Below are 18,966 nucleotides of genomic sequence, written 5' to 3'. Positions count from 1 at the left end.
GCAGCCTGTGCCAGTGCTCTGCCAACCCTCCTCATGAAAGTAAAGAAGTTCCTCCTCATGTTTAGGTGGAACTTCCTATGCTCAAGTTTGTGCCCATTACCTCTTGTCCTGTTGCTGGTCACCACTGAAAAGAGCCTGGCCCCATCCTCCTGACACCCACCCTTGAAGTATTTGTAAGTGTTGATGAGGTCCCCCCTCAGCCGTCTTTTTTCCACACTGAAAGGACAAAAGTCTCTCAGCTTTTCTTCATGAGAGAGGTGTTCCACTCCCCTAATCATCTTGGTAGCCCTTTGCTGCACCCTCTCCAGCAGTTCCCTGTCCTTCTTGAACTGGGGAGCCCAGAACTGGACACAGTACTCCAGGTGTGGCCTCACCAGGGCAGAGTAGAGGGGGAGGATGACCTCCCTCGACCTGCTGGCCACTCTTCTTGATGGACCCCAGCATGCCATTGGCCTTCTTGGCCACAAGGGCACATTGCTGGCTCATGGTCATCCTGTTGTCCACCAGGACTCCCAGGTCTCTTTCAGCTGAGCTGCTCTCCAGCAGGTCAGCCCCCAACCTGTACTGGTCCATGGGGTTACTCTTCCCCAGGTGCGGCACCCTACACTTGCCCTTGTTGAATTTCATAAGGTTCCTCTCTGCCCAATCTCCAACCTGTCCAGGTCTCTCTGTGTGGCGGCACAGCCTTCTGCTGTGTCAGCCACCCCTCCGAGCTTTGTGTCACCAGCAAACTTGCTGAGGGTGCACTCTATCCCCTCATCCAGGTCATTGATGGATATATTGAAGAGGACTGGACCCAGTACTGACCCCTGGGGAACACCACTTGTCACTGACCTCCAACTAGACTCTGTGCCCAGAGTAATGTGATTGAATTTGCAATTATTTTTTTCTTTACCTTTCTCTGCTAGACCGAACTACTGATCCCACTGCACCCGAGTGATGCCTAAAGCTGGTTAGGGACACAGATTCCTGCACTCAGAAGTTCACTGAGATGAAGATGCCACAAATCAAATAAAAGGCACCTATTTGAACCACAGGAGCAAGACAACAGCTTTATATTCCTGGCCCTCTGATATTAATAATATACATTCACTTTCCCATTGCATCACCATTCTAAACCTAACTGAAGTTTGGGGGAGAGGTTACTGGAACACAGAACTCTGTAATAATTCACACAATTAGAGAATTGGACTCTCTGCTCTTTATTGTCAACTCGGTTAACCTTACTGAAAAAGTGAGGCAGTATTTTTAGCTATACTAATCAGTACTTCTTTGCAATTTCTTTCAGCAGTAATTTGTACTGGTAGAATAATAACTGCTGTGTCTGTACCTGCTTTGAAATACATAAAGATGAGTAATGCGGTGGTGTATCGAGTGGCACCTGTCCCTTATGTCTTCTGGACTGTAGGTTTCTAAATGTTCCAACTTTTAACAAAGAGCTACTTCTTCGAAGTTTAGAAACCGTTGGAAGTGTAATTAAACTAAATGACATTAATTATATGTAAATTTAATAAAAATGGACCATAGCAACTATGAAACAAAGGTGACATCCTGACGTTAAAAGTTCTTTAAACTGCTGAAAGCCTTACTCCTGCCATCAATTTGCTGTGACTGGACAAACACTAGCCGGAGGTGAAACGTAAGACACATTGTGGCAAATGCCATTTTAAACGTCTGTGAGGAAGCAGCATCTGTTCTGAACCTTCGCTACCCCTTTTAACGAGAAAGGAACTGTGGTGCTTTAGTTGCGAAATGAAAAAACATTTGTCAGACATATATTCAATTAGAAAGTCTGTTTAATGCAACTATATTGTATAATACATAGCTACAATTTCAGATCGCATACTTTTTGATCAGTAAGTGGTAATAATTGTTAAAGTTGGATGGACATCTGAAACACTAACATCAGTGGGCTGGGATTTTAAATGCTATTAAAGCTACAATTAAAAGCTACCTTGCTGTGGCTCAACTTGTCCAATATGTTTGAATTAAGGTAGTCAGACTCCTGTTAAAAGTTTGAAAACTCACATTTTAATTGAAATTTAGATTAAAAATAACACATCAGGTACATCATTCATGCTAACAAAGGTACATAGTGGTGACTCAAGAACAGAAAAACAGTACCACAAATAAACCATGGCTCAAAACCTACTCTAGCTGGATGGCCATGGCCCCTCTTCCTACACCAAGCGGCGGCGGTGTGTACGTTGCTGCCACGCTCCGGTTTTGTTGGGCTCTGACCTTTCCTTGAGGTAGGCACCGGCGCCCACTGCTTTCAAGGAAGACTTGAACTCCTCCTCTCCCTTTACCACTAGGACGTGAGATACTCCCATGTGGGATAACGATGCACAATGGAAATGATATGGCTGGAAGAACATTCTCAGAAGCCAGAGAACTTTATTGAGTAAAATAGATACAAAGGTGATATAGGCAACCCAGAAACAGCTCAGTAGCAATGTTTTTTGCAGTGCCGCGTTATAAATAAAGCACATTAAGAAACCTTGCTGAGCCTTTTCAGCTTTTAGATTGTATATTGCCAGAGATAGTCACAGCTTCACATTTGAATTGCCTGTATTATATAAATCTGAGTATTTCCAATCAATCTAGAAAAGATTTTTGTTAAATCTTTAAGCTGCTGTTACTACTGCTGTATTAATCTTTGAATACTATTGTAGTATTAATCTTCAAAATCAGTGATTCTGTTGCATTACCCTATGCTTTATAGTTTATCCACACCACCAGAACTCCAGCTGCTTCTTCCCTGGGAAGTCCCTTTTCAAATCTCTTGTTTAAAAGCAAAAACTAAGGAAAAAAATAAAAACCACAACAAAACCCATTCCTGGTATTGCACATCTCACACAAGTTTGTGTATATATATATATATATATATATATTTTAAATATGCTACAATTAAAAAAAAAAGTCTATGGCACTTTACAGAATATAAGTTTACGAAGTTGATCAAACCACAGATGTTTGAAGAATTCTTCAATACCACAAAACCAAAGTTAAACTGAACTAATTGGCACACAGGTTTTAAAGAATCCACAGCAAATTCTTCTAGAGCCTATGCAGTGCATGTACATTGAGAAGCAGTTACACTCCGCAGCCCCCTCATGAAATTAATTAAATTAGCTTTAAGCTAATTTATCTTCTTTTTTCCTTTGTTTTTTTTTGTTTTTTTGTTTTTTTTCTCCAAAATATCTTTGAAAGCTACTGCTGAGGTGAACTTCAGGAACAACTTTAAACAGCTGTCAAGTTTAATGAGTGCACCCTACACCTGATAACAACCTCCAGGAAAAAAAAAACAATCTGCAATATATACCATCTTATCACTTGCTAGAAAAACAGAACCCTGAGAAAAGAAATTCTGATTATTTTTTTTCTGTATTTCTTCCCAGCCTGTCTTCTATCTGTGCTATGTGATGAACATGGATATTTTTTGCAAGTTAGTTGATTATGTTGTTGCAGAGCAAGTTGATAGTATACCAGCAACAAGCAGAAGAGCTGGTTCTTCTTGGTTACAAATGCAAACAAAAGCGAAACATGCCACTGAAAATATCTCCTTTGTACTTAAAAACTGCACTATAAAAAAATTTTTCAAGCGTTCTGTAGATCACAGCAGAGGTCAGCTAGCAACGTAAATGAAGGTTGATCATTGTTTACTTCTAAGCTAAAGCAGTATATCCCCTCTAAACCTTTTGGAAGAACTGACCTTATTCTGACTGATCAAGTGCTCAAGCCAAAGCAGCATTTGTCACCATAATATAGCATCGAGATTTGCTGGCAGCGGTGACATGGACATTGGATTGCTACCCACCTTAAAAAAAAAAAAAAGCGCTAAACCCCTAAATCTATGTAGTAGTTAATTCTTATCTGCTCTACGTGCTACTCTTCTTCTTCCCAGCCCCCCTTTTCCAACTGCAGGGCCCCCAGGAGCGCAGCCGGGCTGGTGGCCCAGCCTCTGTGGCGCCGGCTCCAGCAGAGGGCTCAGGAGGAACGCCACAAGGACGCTGCTCGTCAGCCGTGATGGACCCACCGTACCAGCCAAGTGCGTGCCCTTCCGACCCAACGGGACGTTTGTGGGTACGGGAGAAAAAACAAGGAGAACACCACAGGTGCACACAGGACGTGCCGGCTGTGATTTTTTGTCCTCAGACATCACTTTGTGATAGTAACTTGGATAAAATCTTGCTTTGTGCAGGCGACTGGCAAAAATGGTTCCAGACCATAACTTTTGGGTTTTTTTAAATTAAACATTCAAAAGAAAAGTGAATTACCCTGTTTAAACTAGAACATGGTGGGCACAGCTTACAGGAGCAGGTGAATGCAGGGAGAGGCTAGATTAAAACAATCCCTTTTTAATATCAGCAGACGCTGACCTTGTTTGTTGCACGGCGGCTCAGAGATCGCCTCCATATCCATCCGGCACGTGGCTGGAAGGTGCCCTGGGCACTGACCCGGGCAGGCTGGGAGCTGGGCCTGGTTTGCTCCACAGATGTGCCATGCCGAGGAGGTGCCGAGCAGGCACCGGAGGGATGCTCCACCACCACCACTGCCAGCGCTCACCCGTGCTCACAGCTGGCCACGACGGCGGAACAGCTCTTGTATCACCAGTTACTTAAGCAGTATATTGAAATTAGCTATCTACCTGTACAGTAACAATGATTTTTTTAATACCTATAAATAACTAATGGCACACTTTAAGGGAGTGACCAGGCACAAACAAGAATCTCTGCTCCACATTATACAGTGAAGTGATGGAGAATAACATTGTCACTGGAAGATGTTAAGCTACCAAGAAGTAAGAAAGAGGATTCTAAAATTCACTTAGTATTGCATTAGAACTACTTCTCGGATGAGTTATCCCCAATGCCTGTATGGCACAGTTGCATCATTCCTGTGTTTTTTAAAATACCTTTTAAATTTTGTTTTCAGCAGTAGTTCTAGTAAGTGATGCAACACCACAAGTAATACAACCAACTGCTTTTGAGAAAGGAATGTCATTTGTGGCAAGGTCTGTTTTATTTCTGTTGATTTAGTTGGAAAAGGGTCCATACTACGTGTGGTTTTAAAAAAAGGGAAGAGATCTTCCCAGCTGTGTAGAATTTGGCAAGACTTCCTGAAAAATGTAAATTTCTTAAGGCCTCATGTGGCTCTGGGTCATGAGACAGACTGATCTGTAGATTAGGAATGAGGTTTCACTGGCAAGAGAAAGAATAATACTGTTGGAAGTCCAGTGTGCGATCTACATTTTCAGGAGAGGCTACAGCCCAGGCCAGACTGTTGGCATTCACAGGATAATGCCCAGCTGTGCTGTGGGGAGCTGTCATCTGCTTGGGCTTTCACGTGTTTTAATCAAGGCCGTAGAAATATTTCTGAGAATGGTTATTTCAAACAATTTTCTCAGAACCAGGTGGAAGCCAATGTAAGAACAGCTTCTCCATCTAGTCAATGGAAACAAAATGATTTACCTGCTAAGTAACAAGTAGCACACACCTTGCACTGTAAGTTTTGAGACAAAAGAACCCGGCAGGGACCCGACTTTTTACATGCTTAAAGATTGGTGTAAACTGTGTCATGTCAACTTTGCTTTCTCCAAGATATACTTACTATCTGAGAAGGCACTGTACTTTTAAGTTAGTTCAGTATCAAAAAGCACCTCAATGAAAAGTATGGTACCAAACCAGGTGGTGGTGGAATATTCACACGCGACGGGAGCCCTTGGAAACAAAGCCTAATTAAATAGGCTTCTCTTTTGTATAAGAAAAAAATAAAATAAATGTGCTGGCTTTTTAAATTTTAAATCCAAATTCTTCGAAGTGACCAAAGTGGGTAAGGCAATCCGATCAATCAGAATTTGTCAGTTAGAACAACAACATTCTTGCTATATACACGTGATTCCTCACCTCCTCAGTCAGATTAATATATTCCACTACGTCCTGATCATAGAATGAAACTAAAAATATCCCCAGGTATTTACATTCTGCTTTCTTGGGATCCTTCCTCTGATCCTCATTGCCCAGCAAGGAAGAAAGACCATTTCAGTAGTTCGGGGCTGGAATGCATGGGGCTCAGTCACACAAATGGTAGCAATAGGTAAGCAGATCTGCCTGTCCAGTCAATGGAAAGCAGATCAAGATCCAGGCACTGGTGTTTTTCCCCACTGGAGTTAAAGGAGGCAGATAAGGTTTTTTCCTTCTTCTATTTCTTCCTGCACTTTGTCACTGGATGTGGCTATTTCAGCTTGCGCCGAGAAGACCGCACAGATGAACGTCAGAATAGTGCCACCAATAGCTGTGTAGAAGGCCCAGCCCAAGGTGCAGTCTCCTAGTTTGTAAGCAGAAGCGTAAGGTCCACAATAGCTTATTGCTTTCTGGCATCCCCAACCTGCAGGGTAAAGTATCAAGCCTAAAATAAGGAAGAGGCCTAGAAATAAAAACAGAAAGACAGGAGTTTAACAAATGATCAGCGTAACAGCAAACGCAAGACACACAGTAATGGTCATCATGGTCACTCCTCACTCCTAAGTACCAGGATTAGGAGGAGAAGACTCAGCATTATCCATCCAGCTTTCCTTTACTGATTGTTCCCTAGTATATACCGTGCAGTGCTTCATCTAAACTTGGAGATATCCCGTTGTTTTTCTTGTGAAAGGCTTATTTCATATGACAATGGCCTAGTTCCTCATTTTAATCTCCATATTCCCTCTACATCCTTTGTTTTCACACAGAGTTTGCAAAACCTTTGAGCATCTCTACCTACTGTTTATATTTTCACTTTTCAAATACTTAAGAATGTTTGCATCCACTTTTGAGTTTGTGTTCAGCTAGTCCTCATTCAGCTTTATTTAGTTGTTCATCATTAACACGTTGCCTTTTTTCATCTGGATTTTTGCTACATTGATCTTCTGGCCTGGAAAAAAAATAAATAATTTCACGCTGCATCTGCTTATTTGGTCACACTATGACACGGTAGAAAAATAATACTGCCAGTTCAGTAAGCTGCTTTTGTAATGAAGGGACTCTGGAATCAGCTCCAAACAAACAGATGGAAGTACCCAGGGCCAGCGCATGGGTAACACCGGCATCCTCTAAACTGGAGATCGACTGATGCAGAAGGAAAGCACGTTTTGAGTGATGCAGGAGCAAAACCCTCAACTCCACAAACACCCCACTGTGCCTCAGGCTGGAAGTAAAAAGCTCAGGCTAGATGTTTTGCCTGTCCAATCGTCTCTCATATTCATAGTTTTCTCTCCTATGAGGACCAGTCGTTATCTAAGCAGTGAAGGGCTTCCTTAAGGAAATTAAACGTCACACTAGAGTTCCTGCACACATGATGTGGTCTTTGCACAAAGACGAGAGATTTAATCAAAATGCCTAATATGCTAGCGGCTACAGTACACTTTTATGGGTCTGGCTGAAAAAATCACAGATCTCCCTCCTACAAGGTATGTAAGAAGGAGCTAAACATCAGGACAGCTCATAGGTATCAAAATTTACTTTCTGTTTTCTTTAAAATTTTACTCAGAACAGGAAGAATTATGAAAAATAATTTTTGCTTAAACACAAACAGTTTATCCAGAAAATAAATACAGCCTTCCAGATCCCATAAATATTATTTATGTGTCCTGCACTGTAAAGCCCTTTATTCAACATGGCACCTTGACAAAAAGAGCTGGTAAAGGTGCTGTCACTTTCTAGAAGTGGGCTGAAAGGTGTGCTTTTCATGTATGGTGCTGGTTCATCCATGAGATTTCATCTAATCCCAAAATTTCTACCACGTAATGAAATAAAAAACAGTCCTTTTTCTTCCCTATGCTGAGAGATTACCAAGAACAGCTGTAACAACTTGTTTGCATCTTCAATTCCATTACAACTAGCCTATTCTGCAGTATGTTACATTTCCTTAACTGTTTGTTTAAAGAAATTCAGCCAGATGCAAGAAAACTTCCTCACTGAGAAAGAAAAGCTGGGTCCTAGCTAGTAAGCCGTTAATATACACAAAATGCAAAAACCATCATCCAACTGTCTAAAATTGATGTCTACGAATGCCAGACATCTCACAAAAGAAAGTCCTTCCTCCAGCGTTTTTCTAACGATGACACAACACCATGGGCATGAATGAACTGAATGTCATTATTCTTTGGGGCAGCAAAATCCATTAGTGAGTGATATCCGTTCTCTGTGAAGGGATTTCATCACTGCTTACATTTAAGAACCAATGACAAATTTTATGCAGCGTTTCCTGGCTGATTGGCCAAACTACATTAAGTATAAAGTATTGCTTTATCTTGGACAGACCTGGATAAGCTGTGCTTTCATCCTGCTGAGCCCCGCAGCCATTTCAGACTAAACACCAGCAGTTCCTTCTCCTCTACTCATCACTAGCTTCCTGTTCTGTGTAACCGGCATGACCACACTATCTATTTTTCTGACTGTATGCTCGTATGGGCAAGTTGCCATTTTCTCTAATGATCACAAGCCCTTTCGTAGTTAAAAATCACCATCACTGAATTAAAAGCCGGATCGGAAATGCCAATGTAGCTGCTGCCAACAAGGAAGTTTTTATTTAAAATTTACCACTCCATCACTCACAAATCCAGAGAGCCCATGTTTAACAGCAAACCTGGCTTATGACTGAGTCACAAGCAGGACTAAGAAGCTACATCCGTCTGTTTTTACCAAAACCAGAGCTCTGAACAACTCCTGAAAGCTACTGGTTCATGGTGTGAATGCCCCAAGCTGAAAGGCTGTTACCCAAAACTCGGGCCCCCAAAAGGCTACAGCGATGCTGTCAAGTGTAGTCAACAGGACTTTACTGAATTAAAGATTTTTTTGTTAGAGTACAGAAAATCCATGGAGAAATATTGACTACAGCCCATAATACGATAAACTACAGCTGTTTTCTCACAGATGAAAACAAAATTTGTAGAGAAGTCTTAAGTATGGACTGGAATATGGTCAGAGTTTCACCTGATTTTTCCTTCATATGACTAACTGTGAATCCTATACTGGCCTAGCATAATAAAAGAAAAAAAAGAAAGTAATGTTTCCACCAGCAAACCTACCTTCTACTACTCCATTTCAGGGCAGATAGAGAGCTTCTCATTTCTCATTTCATTAATACCTGGTTCATACTTGCTAGGAAAAGTGAATAAAGATGATCCAATCAAGCCAATTCAACACACCCACAACAAAACCAGCACTCCTTGGATTTCCCACTCACTAAGAGCAAGTTTAGAGGCACGGACTTCCCCATCACATATTCAACACGAAACTCCAACACCCAGAGCAATATCTGATCTGTGCAGGGTGCAGAGACCCCCTCCTGAATCTCCCCACCTGCCCAAAAAGGGGCGCTCAAGTGAAAAGATCAAGAGGAGCTTTGCCTCTTGCTTCCAAGTAACTACAAAATAGTCACAGGCTACAGAGCTCATGTCAATGACTCCTGCAGCTTAAACAAAATAGACAGAAGATGCTTTGCCACCCACCAACAGAGCAAATCATGGGCTAAAGCAGAACCAGCAATCCACAGCACTTAACTGTCCAACTACCTGTAACCAGAGCAGCAGCTTCCAGAGACTCCCCAAAGAGAAACGCCTCTCTGCTCCTGGGAACATGGACGCAGACAGAAGGGAAGGAAAAACACCCATGTGGAAAGACCAAGGTAAGATACAGTAGGGGTAGCAAGGGCAGGAGAGGTTCTGGTGCTGCTTGGAAAGTCATGGTCTGCTTTTAAACATGCAAAACAGTTAAACATGATACGAGCAGCTCGGCAGTCTCTGTGCTCTTCCGCCTTTGACCGAAGGAGCGCTGCACAACCATTTCATGCAACACGGAAAAGCCAGAGGGCTGTTTCTACAGCTAACAGCGTAGCCTTGATCTGCATCTAACACACGTGCAAGCAGCTGCAGTTGAGCAAAGACCACTTACAGGCCGGTCTGTGGCCAGACAATCCACAAGGGGAAAATACATGGTGAATTCTCAGCGCTGATTTCCCATACCAGTGTCTGTAGGGCAGAGCCTGGCCAGGCCCCTTACATCTCTTTGCTGCTTGGACAGAAGTTTAAGCTGAACTGCCAACATGCCTGCCTTTCCGGGGCTGCTGCTCAGTCCCTGGGGCTCACCTGCCTGCAGCTCTCTCGTTCTGGTTATTTATTTGCATTTCCACAGAGCCTGCCAGCTCTGCTCACAGCTTCTGCCTCCAATAGCTGACAGTCTGCTTTTCAGACGAGGCACACCAGCGAGACATAACCTCAACCAGCGTATTGGCAATAGCTTCATGAAATCCATAGCCTGCTGGTTACCAAGGTTTTCTTTTACAGTCTCTGCAACAAGACAGTCTTAAGAAAAACGTCGAAGGAGGAGAAATGGGTTCTCAGTTGCTCGTGGACGGCGCTAGGCCACACAGGTGCACGTGGTTTTGTTTTGTGAAGAGTCCCCAGGGGCGCCGGATGGGCTGCACCAAGCCGGGAGCAAAGTACCTTGCCAACGAATGAACCACAGCGGAGAGTGTGGCCTGGAGCTTACAGGGGGCTGGAAAGGGGAGCCCAGCACCTTATCCCTGGCACTCATCGATGCTCACAGCACACAGGAACACAAGACCAGCTCCTAGTACAATCTACAGATTTGTGTATAAAAGTTGCTTTCTGGATTGACTGACTATTATAATTATTGGGTTTCTTGAATTTGATTCAGCTGTTCTTACACTTGATTCATTCAAATATTACTTCTGTATTTAATATGTATTGTCCAGCTTTCTAAGTCATTTAATGCTGCAAATTAACATTAAAGCACTTAAGCTTTTGTTAGCCATAGAAGTACAAAGCTGAGTTTTGTGTTGCATAACTTCATGTCAGCATAATGTGATAAAGCAACAGTTATCTCCTGTCAACAGTTTGCCTTGAGACCTATATGGCAGGACAACAGTAAATATTAATGACAGAGATTTCTTTTTCTTAATAAATCAGGTTTTGCTCTTGTCCCAGTGTCTTTGAAGAGAGGGCAATCTTCAAGAGAAAGAACAAAAATCAAGCGCTCTGCCTGAAGAAAAGTTGTCTGCAACAGATTGTTGCAGTTCTTCACGCGGACGTACTGTAAATGAGTTTTAATTCACAGCCAACCTACCTGTGGAATTATTGCTGTTTGTTCCCCCTGCTGGGAGACACAAACTCATTTTGAGAACATTACAAGCTGTTTTCTGTTGTGCTCCTCTACAGGCTCGCAGAGCTCAGACTTGCTCTGTTACAGACTTCACCCCCTCCCTGAGCACAGCTGCGCTGCTGGGAGCGTAGCTTCTGCTGTACACATGCTCTTGTTACGACTGCTTAATTAGCTCCATCCCACTTCTTTAAATCAGCATGATAATTTTTCATAATTACATTTTCCTTTTTGTTAGCTGTTGCAGGCTCTCAGTTACCTTTGCTCTTAGTTGTCCGTAAAACAGAGGTCTGAAAGAATGATACGCAATGCTGCCAGATGCCCAGGAATGACAAGAGAAAACTATTTAAGTTACTTTTTTTGTCCAGAGACCTCATCTAAAACTCTTTGGTGTGAGTCTGTCAGCAGAGAACATCTTCCCGTCTTTCACTGAAGGCAATTTTCCCACTTACTTAACATTTTATTATGAATCCCTAACTATCTGCTTCCAAAAAGAAGCCTTAAGAAATACAGAATTTAGATGAGATTTAGATTTTATTGTGATTATTAGACTAAAATATATTTCCTGATTACAACACAGACAACCTATTAAACATCAGCCTTTCTATACTCAAATGATGTAAGAGCAACTGCTTTCTCCTAAAACACCAAAGCAAACCGTGACAGCATACTGTGAAATATCAATATAAATATAGCAGATCGCATGGCTGTGCAACGACATTTCTGAAGACAGTTCAATAATGCTTTTTCTATAGGAGAAGTCTTTTTGTATTTGTGCACCAAGAGCTTTTCCCCTTCTAAGGGCCTGGAACTGCAGCAATCGCTCCTCCTGGTTTTATACACTGTGAGCTGCCAGGCTATCGTGGAAAACCAACAGACCCATCTATCGTTACGGGCATTTGTATGTCACACTACATGCTGGGGTCAGATCTGAGTAAAAGCTTTTTCATTGCATCCTTGGAAGCAACCCTTGAGACAGGGTTTAGGCAGATGCTTGTTTAGCTAAGTGAAGGCATTCTATTTAGTTTTGACAGTCTCCTGTGCAGCTGCTGTTGTGCCATATTAAACAACAGCATATACTAACAAAGCCAATTTCCATTGCAAAGCCTGAAACTATCTTCTCATTTCCTAGCAAAATAGCAAAAAAAGCTTTTAAATGCTGCTGAAGAAACAGGAAATTAAGCAGCTGTGATCAATGAGGTGGTACTGCAACAGGCTCCCATGGAGCAGCACAACCAAGCAACAACATTTTAGGAGAGGAAGAGAAAAAAGGGTAAAGGTGGGGAGGGATTAGCCTTGCACAACACCATGCAGGCAACCCAGGCAGGTCGCTTCCTCAGTGGCAGTGATCCTGCTCATTCTCATCTTCTGCGCAACCACAGGAGATTAACGCTCAGCCCGAGGGCATTGCACCAGCCAGGCAAAATAACCCCGCCTTTATTGCTCTTCTTTCCAGATCTGTCAATAAGCTACCTGAATACCAGAACAATTTTATGCATAAAATATTTGTACAAATGTACTACACTGGCTTAACCCAAGGAGGCTTTCACATATGCAAACTTTCCCTGACAAACCCCTACCCTGGAGGAACACTACCAGGTCACCATTTGCGTGCTTTTGACCACTTCAGCTACCGACACTCAACCAAAGCACCGGCCTCCTACTCAGCAGCTGTGTAACAGACACCTTCAACCCTGTGAAATGATTCGGTAATCCCATCTTAATCAGATGAGAGCTAATGAGGTGGACGCAGGCCAGCTGATGTGGTGGTCTCAGCACTCCACACTGGATATAGGAAGAGGGTGAGGGTAGTGCTGAGATGCTGAAGGGAGGAGCACAGGGCCCCAGACCTGCCTCTGCAGCTGCTCTCCATCCCCCTGGATGACGGCCAGACCCACCAAACACATGGAGCTGACCAGAGGCAAGAAAGGTCTTTGTCCAGGAAGAAAGGGGAGACACTCTGCAAGCCCTAGAGCCCTGCAGATGGCCTCTGGCCCACTTGGAAACGCTGCACAACAAACAAAAGAAAAATTAGTAACACTGAGAAGATCAATGCTTAAAAAAAGCCTACATGGGCACCACACTCAATGCAGGTTTGCACAAGCAGAGGGGATCAGGGGTAAGTTTGGAAGCACAGCTGTTGAGGGTGGGGAGCATTGCTGGCAGGCAATGCACTGTGGTAAGGTCCATACCTCCACACCTGCGGTCACTGCAGAGGACCGCAGCCATGTACAGATCCCAGTGAACCTGGGATACCCTAAGCTGAGGCAGGAGAATTAACTGTTTATAACCAGGTGATATTGTTTATATTGTTTATAACTCAGGGTGATATAAGGGTAAGCAGTTACCAGAGGAAAAAGCAGTTCCCTAACCACTGCTTTCCCCAAGCTGAGGAAAAGGATAAGATCCCCACTCTTTTCAACAGTAAATTAACTATACCATTTGTTCATGTGTCTTTTTCCATTTCTTAAGCAAATCAAAGATGCTCATTCATAACCAAACCTATGCAAACATACGTAAACTACTGATGCTGGGATGTGGAAACAGGGACAGGACTACAGTGCAGGGGGCTACTGGTGGGAGACAACTGAAGTTATTTTGCTACCCACAGAAAAAGCCAAAAATAAGTCAGTTTATCAGCTTGACATGGATTGCTTTGGCAGAATAACATCATTTGGGGGATTCAGGACTTGGTTTATTTGATACTGGTGTGATCTAACTGCTTGGATTTCTCTGTAATGAAATGTGACCCTGCAGACTCTTGTTTTTAGGAGAGTGCAGGGCAAATTTGCCATTAGCTTTTAATAATTTTTATACTTGTGGTGAGGGTCCCCATTAGTTGGGGGGGAAGGAAATGCAGAGACTCAAAGTAAAATCAGTCCCAAGCCCTGAAATGACACCGCTGCCTCTTCACTGGCCATCAGCCATATGCAGTCATGTCACCACACTACGGGAGCTCCTGTGCGGCCGATGCTAACCCTGCAATTAAGTCGAGATAAAGCACCTTATAGGGGAAAAGCCAAATGTTTACAAGTTTTCAGCAATGCAGAGGTAACTGCAGTTACTCATAGGGCCACTGCTCAGGCACCACTGCAAGGGCTGGTCACCTCTCACATTCTACTTTTAAAGCCAATGAAGCATTGACTGTTTTTAATCTAGGACGGCCCAATAAAAGGCTTGAAGCTGCGAAATGAGAAACTCAGTTGTGGATGGTAAATTCCGGAGGTTCCTGCATCAAGGAAGGAAATATCAGACCGTGCCAATTATTCCATCCATGAAAGAAGCAGAGGAGAAGACATAGCATGTTTCACATCACTCACCGTAACCTTTTCCCCTGCCATTTGACCAGTGAGCGCCATGCCCTCCAAGGGAATGAAAACCACCACCTCCTGACCACAGCCCTGTGGGGGCGGCCAAAGCAACAACCTGCCTTGGCTTAAGCCAAAGAGAAAAAAAGGCTGCAGGCCATCTCTTTCATGGCATTACATTTCCTCAATACTGATCCTGCAGCACAAACAAGACCTTGGGGGCTGCAGGGGGAAGGAGCTGCAGAGGAACTCCATTCAGCGAGAAGAAAAGAGGAAGGGGGATGCAGGATGGGGAGAATTTTGGGTGTCTTCAAGGGTTGTACAGCAGCAGAGTGCAGGTGATCTGTGTGGGGGAAGGAAGCAAAACTCAAACCCACTGATTTCCCTTACCACCACACCTGGCACACTGAAGACAGGAACTAATCATAAATTAGCCCCCCCCGTCTTGATAGAGCCACTTTCATCTTTTTTCTTGTGTTTGGGTGAAAACACAGCATTTGCTGAGTTTAAATATTCTCCTAGTGTTTGCATCCTATATATAAACAGCAGCACCAGTCTTGGCTCTGAGGCTGGGAAGCAAAAATCCGAGGGCAAGGGAGCCCTGCTAGCCTCCCGCTTCCTCCTGGCCTCTCGGGGGGCAGCCAGCGCTCCCTTAGCCCGCATCGCCAGGGAAGGGGTGTAAAGAAGTTCTCGGCAGCCCACCTATGCCAGTAGAGGTAAGGGACCTTGGTGTACACATGTGCCACAGTAAAACACTTCTCAGTGGGTAGCGTGAGTGTCTCACACTGAGCACTGTTTGATGGAAGAGATTTATGCTTCCTGAGAAAATCAGCTGCCAAACTTGATCACTGAAACCCTGTATTTTTTGTTTATTTTTCTGTTCTATTTACAATCTGCTGGGTGTCGTCTGGTTCCCACATGCCCATCCTGGTAGCGCAGGAGATGAGCCGACCACCAAATCTAACTAAACACTGAAATCTTCACTTTATTTCTTTGAAGTTACTAATACTCTCCCTCAGGCTCAACAGCAATTTAGCACTTGAACTCAATTTTCCTTCCCTGGCATAGTCCAACACAGCAGTCCCCTTCACTTGAACTTTCAGCAGCCAAGCGTGTATTAGATGTCGTGCTGGCATTTGGCCATATAGGTTACAGGAAGCACTATACCGCAGACAGCAAAAGCAGTTCAGACTGTCAGGATTTCCATTATAAATCCCTCCCCCCTTCCCCCCCCCTTTTTTTCTTTCTTCCCACCCCAAGAATTCAGAATTCTGGCATCAGAAAAGAAAAACTCTGAGCTGAATCCAAGAGGAAATATACTTTTTGAAAAATGCATGCTCTGCGTTTTAGAAAGACAAACAAGAAGCTTCCTTGCCTTCGAGGGCAAAACCACTTTCGCTCTGCTCTCCTGCTGCCTGGGCTCCCCGGCCGAGCAGCAGCTTCCGTCGCCTGCAGGCAGCAACGTGAGCTTGCAAGGTGCTCTCTTCCTTGCTTGCCAGCTTGGCCCTTTCTCAGACAAAATAATGCTTCTTTACAGCACGCTCCTGCCTACAACCGAATATCCTAAACTACTCTGCAACTATCATGACCTTTCATGTCATGCTCTGAGCATCAGCGAGCTCTATAGCAGTGCCATGCCCCCTCCACATCAGCTTGCTGCTCCTTCTGCGTTTTCTCCCCTCTCTGAGCAAAGTCCTGGCCAACCTCCCACTTCCTCCTCAGCTTCCTCCTCCGCAACTCCCAACGGCCTCCCTACCTTCCAGCAGCCAGGAGCATGCAGCCGCATGGCCCCATGCACCCCGAGCCCACCCTGCACAGCCGGATCCTACTGCGTACACCCCCACAAGCAGCTCTAGACCCTCTTTGCCTTCAGATGGTTCCCATCACGCTCTGCTCAGGCCATCTTCCTAATTACCTAGCTTTCCCAATGGAAATGATGACCAGTAAGTACAATACACTGAACTCTTTTTTATTGCAAGAGAAAACAAACTCTTCCAGCAGCAGAGATGGACTGTTACAGACGCAACTGCCTTCAAACTTGGTTTCACCTCTTCATGTTAGAAAATTGTGGAGAAGTTTCCTTGCATTTGAGGGTAAAGCTGCACTCCTGGAACTGAGCTATTGCCCAAGTACTGCGGTTGTTTCTGATAGAGGAACCCCCCAGATACCACAGCAGGGAACAGAAGAAGACATAAAAGGGAAAAAATAAGAAATCATGGGCAAAAGAATGAACACGGGAGAGCTTGTGAGATACCCAAATAGATAATGTGGAAGAGACTTCACTGCTTGGGACTGGACAGAACAAACGCCAAGTTAAAAAACAGTCTCCCAGAACAAAGCAGGGGTACAAGAGGAACTGCTGGGCAGGAATAAAGTAGGGTGAAACATTAAGGAAACCTCAGCCTTGGGTGATCAGAGGAGAATACTAAAGTAGGACCCTGCAAAGAAAGAAGCCGAGTCATCCCCAGCAATGCTGCAGGAGAAACTGCTGGGGTGAGGGAGGGAAGCCCAAATCTACTGCAAACTCCTGGGCCCAAGCAGACAGACTCTGACAAAGTGGCCGGGGGAAGCTAATGCTCCCGGCCCACCTGCGGCAGCCTCTGAGGCCACAAACGTCTGCTTTGTCTAACTGGATGTATATCTGCTACAGGCGTAACAAGCCCGGCCCGCTAAGCCACAAGACAGCAAAACGCAGCCATGCGTTCACCTGACCAAACGAGACACCCCTCAGTGTGCGGCTGGGAAGCAGCTGGTGTCTTGACTGATGCAACCCAATTTTTACATGCTTTTTTTTTTTTTTTTCCATGCGCTTGTCAGAAACCTGTTTAGTCAAGCCCTGTTTGAGCTAGGAGACAGTGGGCTGTGAACAGAAAGTGGTGAGAAGGGGGTGATGCACAGGAGGCACCCCAGATGAAGCCATCAGCACTAAGAAAGGCTTTAGAGAAGAGAAACTATTTTACATCCCTTTTCGGTCAACTGCCTGGCAATGCAGCCCTGCTCCAGCATGGCAGAGCAGGAGTAACTGACACCGAACTCCCAAACCCAGCCGCCTTCCTGGCACGCCAGCACCCTTTCCGCTCCACTCCCCACAAAGCCTTCACAGGAACATGATGGCATCACTCCCCACAAGGAAACACAGGGGCCTGCTCGACTTTTGCGGTTGAGATAATATACATGCTGCTAATTTAGCTTCCGCCTCCTGGCGTGGGGTCAGGGTGTCGCTGGCGGGTTGTGGCTCACCAGCAACCTGTGTCCCCACAGGCTGTGGGGAAGGGGCCATGTCCACCCAGCCGTGATGCTGGGGACCAGCTATGCCCAGCTGTGCCCACAGAAGTAAAAAAACAAAACAAAATAAAACAAGAAAAAAAAAAAAAAGGCCAAGAAAAGTTGTTGATGATGACCTTCACGAAGGAAACTGTGTCAGGGACAGAAACCGAATCTTTTTAGCCTCTGTCCATGTTATGTTTAGAATATATTACTTAGCACCAAAGTGAAGTACCCAAGCCCAAATAAGGCTTGTAAACACACATGCAGCTATCGTATATGCACACCAAGATATGTCAATAGGGAATCTAGTTATATTTACTTCCTATAACTAGATGATTAATGTGAAAATGTACTTCAAATCGGTTCTTGTCAGCTACCATATAATAACATGCTGTCTCTTCTAGCCTCTGCATTTCAAGTGATTCACAGACTGCAAAAATAGAGTACTTTTCCCAAAAAGACATTCAAATGAAAGTCTGCCTGGTCTTCTTGCTGCTGGGTAGTAATTATCTATTTAATTACATGGCTCCATTCTTTGCACTCTCTATTGCAGAGAAAAGACGCTTTTCCAGATGAAACGATCCTCATACTTCTCCAAAACCAGGGCCACTGGTTACTGTTTCTACAGCTCCAGAATGAAAGGCACTTCAGTCTGAAAATAAGTGGTAAAAGGTCTTGCTCTATAAAAGAAATTACACGAGTTTAAACAAGAGCCATATTTTCTTCTTTATGGCTTTGTCTTTCTAATTTCCTGCCACAAAAAAACTCTCTATGGACCAGATACATGTATGGCTCTTTTCCGCTGACCTTAATGAGAGTTTGCACATTTGTCTAAGGGCTGTAACAGAAGAGATGTTGCTTTCTGCTCTGTAATTTCACCGTAGGCATCATCCAGGTCACAACCAATGTTGAAAGATACATCCAGTGTCTGTTATTTTTTTTTCATGACAAATTCCAGGAATAAACAAACTTGTTGTATGTTTTTAATTATATTAAATCTCCACTGCAAAGATATAGAGATTTTAAATGAGATTAAATCTGCAAGATCCTGGGTTCCTGTAGATGACTCTACCACGGGTGCATCTCATCTTTGAAAATGAGATGTTTGACATACTTGCAAATATTAGACTGATACAGGCTGATAAACAAAATGAATTTGTGAATTCTTCTCCTACGCTTATTAAAAATATAATTGTTCACATTTGAAAGAACGATCTTATGCTTAAGTC

At 43.9% G+C, this 18,966-nt stretch overlaps 1 protein-coding gene and 1 pseudogene across 2 annotated transcripts in view; both read right to left on the bottom strand.

The window, feature by feature from the left end:
* Positions 1 to 3,457: 3,457 nt before the first annotated feature.
* Positions 3,458 to 6,103, bottom strand: LOC141735726 (uncharacterized; annotated as a pseudogene).
* LHFPL2 (LHFPL tetraspan subfamily member 2) overlaps positions 6,035 to 18,966 on the bottom strand; it is a 123,227-nt gene continuing 110,295 nt past the window's right edge. For both annotated transcript variants that reach the window (XM_074570655.1, XM_074570656.1), the window contains one exon: positions 6,035 to 6,429. In XM_074570655.1, the coding sequence (XP_074426756.1) occupies positions 6,173 to 6,429 (257 nt within the window). In that variant the 3' untranslated portion in view covers positions 6,035 to 6,172. The remainder of the gene's footprint in view (positions 6,430 to 18,966) is intronic.

This window comes from Larus michahellis, chromosome Z (assembly GCF_964199755.1).
Source record: "Larus michahellis chromosome Z, bLarMic1.1, whole genome shotgun sequence".
In the NCBI taxonomy this organism is placed as follows: domain Eukaryota; kingdom Metazoa; phylum Chordata; class Aves; order Charadriiformes; family Laridae; genus Larus; species Larus michahellis.
The sequence above is the reverse complement of the archived record's forward strand: the minus strand, read 5'-3'. Positions and strand labels throughout refer to the sequence as shown.